This window comes from Theropithecus gelada, chromosome 16 (assembly GCF_003255815.1).
Source record: "Theropithecus gelada isolate Dixy chromosome 16, Tgel_1.0, whole genome shotgun sequence".
Taxonomy (NCBI): domain Eukaryota; kingdom Metazoa; phylum Chordata; class Mammalia; order Primates; family Cercopithecidae; genus Theropithecus; species Theropithecus gelada.
Window position 1 is genome coordinate 55742698 of NC_037684.1, and position 5200 is coordinate 55747897.

General features: G+C 56.6%; 1 protein-coding gene across 1 annotated transcript in view; it reads right to left on the bottom strand.

Moving 5' to 3' along the window:
- The window catches only part of OGFOD3 (2-oxoglutarate and iron dependent oxygenase domain containing 3), a 29019-nt gene that overhangs the window by 2582 nt on the left and 21237 nt on the right, over positions 1-5200 (bottom strand). The window contains exon 8 of the mRNA XM_025361339.1: positions 1053-1176. Within this exon, the coding sequence (XP_025217124.1) occupies positions 1053-1176 (124 nt within the window). The remainder of the gene's footprint in view (positions 1-1052; positions 1177-5200) is intronic.

Genomic DNA, 5200 nt, shown 5'->3' on the forward strand with positions numbered 1-5200 from the left:
AAAAAAAAAAAAAAAAAAAAAAAAAGAAAGAAGTCCTGACTGTCACATGGTCCCTGGTCTCACTGAGCAGCCAGGCAGGAGGAACATCCGTGCCGAGAGGCCACGCCATAGGTGAGGGCAGTGCCCCGGGGACGGGTGAGGCAGCGGTGGGTGGATGGCGCTGGCACAGTTCAGAGGGCTCCCAGGCCTGTGCGAGTTTCAGCTGCATCTGGGGTCAGGGCCGTGGGCTCCACCTGAGGAGGCCCCTAACAGGGGTTCCCCCCTCCCCACACCCTCCCACCCCAGGACCTGGGCTTGTGTCACCCACAAGTGCAAGGAGCAGACGACTGTCCGCTCGGCAAATGCTCCCTGGCACCTGCTGTGTCTGCACCGGGCTGGGCATGGCTGGGGCTCTGGGGCTCTGGGACTGCAAGGTCCAGCGTGATGGGCTCTGAAGCCAGCACCGCAGAGACACCCGGTGAGGTTCCCAGCCACCAGCGAGGAGGGCACTTGGTCACCGACACTTGGCTGGGGCCTCGTCTAATCTTAGATCCCGAATCCTTTTGAGAAGGGTACAGAGGTGAATGCACTCCAGAAGGGAGGGAGGGGGACCCTGACCGCTAAGGGGACACACACCAGGGAGGGAGGGGGACAGCGCCCATCAAGGGGACACACCGGGAAGGAGGGGGATGGCATCCGCCAAAGTGACGGGCACCAGAGAGGGAGGGGGACGGCGCCCATCAAGGTGACACACACCAGGGAGGGAGGGGACGGCGCCCGTCAAGGGGACACACACCAGGGAGGGAGGGGGATGGCACCTGTCAAGGTGATGGGCACCAGGGCATGGAGGGGAGCTCTGCCCCTGACTGACGGTGACCTCAGACATGTGGCCCTGTAGACACCGGCCTCCGGGGTGCTGGGACTGGCGCTGGACCTGGGAATCACTCAGCACCGGCCCGACACACAGCAGGTGCTCTGTGAACGCAGCCTCGCTCCCAGGGACACGCCCCTCACACCTGTGGTGCTTGCCTGAGCCAGGGGCCCCATGCCCAGGCCCCGCCCGTGCCTCCTACCGGCTCTCGGCTCCACCGTCTTGTTGGCGCCCTCCTCCATGAACACGAACCGCCCTCCGCCGAAGTCCTCCAGGTAGTCGGAGAGGTACAGCAGCGAGGTGTAGTCGAAGGAGCCATAGGTCACCTGAGGGCAGAGCCGGGAGGAGGGGGCAGAATGGGTTCTCAGCATGCGGCCAGGGCAGGTGCTGCTTCTCTCTCTTATTTTTTGTTTATTTATTTTTTGAGACACAGTCTCGTTCCATTGCCCAGGCTGGAGGCAGTGGCGTGATCTTGGCTCACTGCAACCTCCACCTCCCGGGTTCAAGCGATTCTCCTGCCTCAGCTTCCCAAGTAGCTGGGACTACAGGCACCCGCCACCACACCCAGCTAATTTTGTATTTTTAGTAGAGACAGGGTTTCACCTTGTTGGTCAGGCTGGTCTCAAACTCTTGACCTCAGGTGATCCACCTGCCTTGGCCTCCCAAAGTGCTGGGATTACAGGCGTGAGCCACTGCACACGGCCTCTTTTTTTCTTTTTTAAATAGACAGGGTCTCACTTCTTTTACAGACAGCATCACTCAGGCTATAGTGCAATCACAGCACTGTCATCGCTTACCATAACCCTGAACTCCTGGCTTTAAACAATCCTCCTGCCCCAGCATCCTGGGTAGCCAGGACCACAGGCACATGCCACTACACCCAGCTAATTTTTTCAACCCACCTACCTTGGCCTCCCGGGTGCTGGGATTAGAGGCATGAGCCACTATGCTGGCTAATTTTTGTATTTTTTGTAGAGGTTGGGGGTCTCACTATAATGCCCAGGCTGGTCTCAAACTCCGGGCCCCGGGTAGTCCTCCCACCTCAGCCTCCCGGGTGCTAGGATTACAGGCGTGAGTCACCAACATCTGTGCTTCTTATCTTCCAGAAGGTAAATTCACAACACGTGTCGGCCCCATTAACGAGGCCATTCGTTCCTTTGCAACTTTAAAACCCCTCTGTGTCGTCTCCAGCCCCATGCATTCTTGCCCAGGACTTCCCGTAAGCTCAAATGTTGGAGCAGCCGTGTTCCAGCAAAGGCTGCGGGCAGCAGGCCAGCCAGCAGGGTGCACACGCTGGGCTGGTCCCCCGGTGCCGGCCTCGCTGTCCACATGCGGGAACCGGAGGCAGGGGTGGACAGGCTTTTCTCCTTTCTTCAGAAGTGGAGCAATCCCAAACTTTTTAAAACTTGTAATAAAATGCAGAACCTAAGATTTGCCAGCTTAACTGTTTCTTCACTGTTTTGAAGCACAGTTCAGTGACGTTAAGCACATTCCCGGCGCTACACAGCCACCGCACCACCCTCTCCAGAACGTCTCATCCTCCCAGGCCAAAGCTCCGTCCCCAGGAAGCACTGACTCCCCACGCCCCCCAGCCCTGCCCTCTCCGTTCTGCTTTCTGTCTCTGTGAACCTGGCGACTCTAGGGTCCCCACAGAGGTGGGATCAGGCAGGATCTGTCCCTCCGTGACTGGCTCACTTCACTCAGGGGTCGCAGCACTCAGCTTCGGTTCCAGAACCCAGCCCGGGCCACACCCTGGGGATGAAGGGTGCTGAGGACCACACCCTGAGGGTGAAAGGTGCAGCCGCCAGGAGACCAGGAGACCGGCTGCAAAGGGGAGGGCGCGTCTCACCCAGCTCAGCCGTCGTGAGCACATCCAGAGCGTGGAGGGAAAGAGACACTCTGGGGAGGGAAGGGGGATGGGGCTGCACCAGTGTGGAACTGGGCTCCCACTGTGCGGGCGCTGAGCTGGGCACACCACACACAACAGAGCCTCGTGTGCAGTGGAGACAGCCCAGGCTGGAAGGCAGACTCCGGACCCTCCCCCTGGGCAAGGTGGCCTCCTCTGAGTCCTCCTGGGAAGGAGAGCAGGATGGCGCTGAGGCCCGGCCCCCAGTCCGACCTGCCAGTATCCACCTCACATAATCCACTGCAGGGAAGCCCAGTCTCAGGTGGTGCCCTGGGGAGGTGGGTCAAGCTCCCTCTCCCCGCCCCACCCAGCTGCCAGGAGGCCCCTTGGGCTCAGCTCCCGTGGGCCTCATGGCTGCCCCCTGGAGTCCCCCCTTAAAAGCCTCCCAAACACAAGTCCGTGCCAGGCTCTGATTCTAGGGAGACCAGAGTAAGACAGACGTCAAGTGAGCAAAGCCACGGGCAGACTGCACCTGCCATCTATAAGAAGGAAACCACACCAGGGTCCATGATCTGACAGACACAGCTGCCTTATGGTATGCAATCGGAAGAAAGAACAATTGCGGCCGGGCGCGGTGGCTCAAGCCTGTAATCCCAGCACTTTGGGAGGCCGAGACGGGCGGATCACGAGGTCAGGAGATCAAGACCATCCTGGCTAATACAGTGAAACCCCGTCTCTACTAAAAAATATTAAAAACTAGCCGGGCGAGGTGGCGGGCGCCTGTAGTCCCAGCTACTCGGGACGCTGAGGCAGGAGAATGGCGTAAACCCGGGAGGCGGAGCTTGCAGTGAGCAGAGATCCGGCCACTGTACTCCAGCCTGGGCGACAGAGCGAGACTCCGCCTCAAAAAAAAAAAAGAACAATTGCCAAAACTGTTTGAAATGTGATTCTTTACAATTGACGGAATGTGGTATTCTTATGCGTTCGTTCTTATACACATACAGAAATTCAAAAAGGAGCTCTAAGATCTCAGGACTGTGGTTACCTGTAGATGAGGGGGTTACTGGTTTGCCTTTATATATATTTTACTTTTAAATCTTGTAGGATGCATCATTTATTCAAATATTCAAATTTTGACACATGATTTATTCAAAACTAAATTTAAAATAAAGTACACTGGCCAGAAGTCATAGCAAAACAGCTCTCCACAGAGCAACAAAAATCACCCCGGTTTCTAAACAGTTCTGTTTCACTGAAGTAAAATCTCTGCTAATTAGAAAAACACTAATCTGGCCGGGCGCGGTGGCTCAAGCCTGTAATCCCGGCACTTTGGGAGGCCGAGACGGGTGGATCACGAGGTCAGAAGATCGAGACCATCCTGGCGAACACGGTGAAACCCCGTCTCTACTAAAAAATACAAAAAACTAGCCGGGCGAGATGGTGGGCGCCTGTAGTCCCAGTTACTTGGGAGGCTGAGGCAGGAGAATGGCGTGAACCCGGGAGGCAGAGCTTGCAGTGAGCTGAGATCCGGCCACTGCACTCCAGCCCGGGCGACAACAGAGCGAGACTCCGTCTCAAACAAAAAAAAAAAAAAAAAGAAAAACACTAATCTTCAGATGCTACTTTGGTTTCCTGAGACAGAATTCAGTCGCGGGGCATGGAAGGAGCCGGGAGCGACAGGACCAGGGCGAATCCGCTGTCTGTGCTGGCGGAAGGCCAGTGAGTGCCGCACAGTCGTGAAAAAGGAAGTGGTTAAAGCGATTACAGCAAAGCAGTGGTGCCGGCTGCTCCCAACACTGTAGCCCGAGAGGGAGAGAGGAGGATTGAAGGCAATCCCAGGCCTTTGGGTTCCTTCACTGTTCTTCTTCCCTTGGGTTTACCTTTTTTTTTTGAGATGGAGTCTCCCTCTGCCACCCAGACAGGGGTGCCGTGGCGCGCTCTCAGCTCACTGCAACCTCGGCCTCCTGGGTTCAAGCAATTCTCCTGCCTCAGCCTCCTGGGTAGCTGGGACTACAGGCACCCACCAATACGTCCGGCTAATTTTTTGTATTTTACTTAGTGGAGATGGGGTTTCACCATGTTAGACAGGATGGTCTCGATCTCCTGACCTCGTGATCCGCCCGCTTCGGCCTCCCAAAGTGTTGGGATTACAGGCGTGAGCCACCATCCCCGGCCCTGGGTTTACCATTTTAATGCCAAGTAGCAGAGTGCCAAGATGGCAGATGCTGACTGCAGATTACAACTGCGATCTCTCTCTCCTGATTACAACTGAAACTGCAGAGTGCGCATTTTGGGAGGCCGAGGTGGGCGGGTCATCTGAGGTCAGGAGTTCAAGACCAGCCTGGCCAACATGGTGAAAAACCATCTCTATTAAAAATACAAAAATTAGGCCGGGCGCGGTGGCTCAAGCCTGTAATCCCAGCACTTTGGGAGGCCGAGACGGGCGGATCACGAGGTCAGGAGATCGAGACCATCCTGGCTAACACGGTGAAACCCCGTCTCTA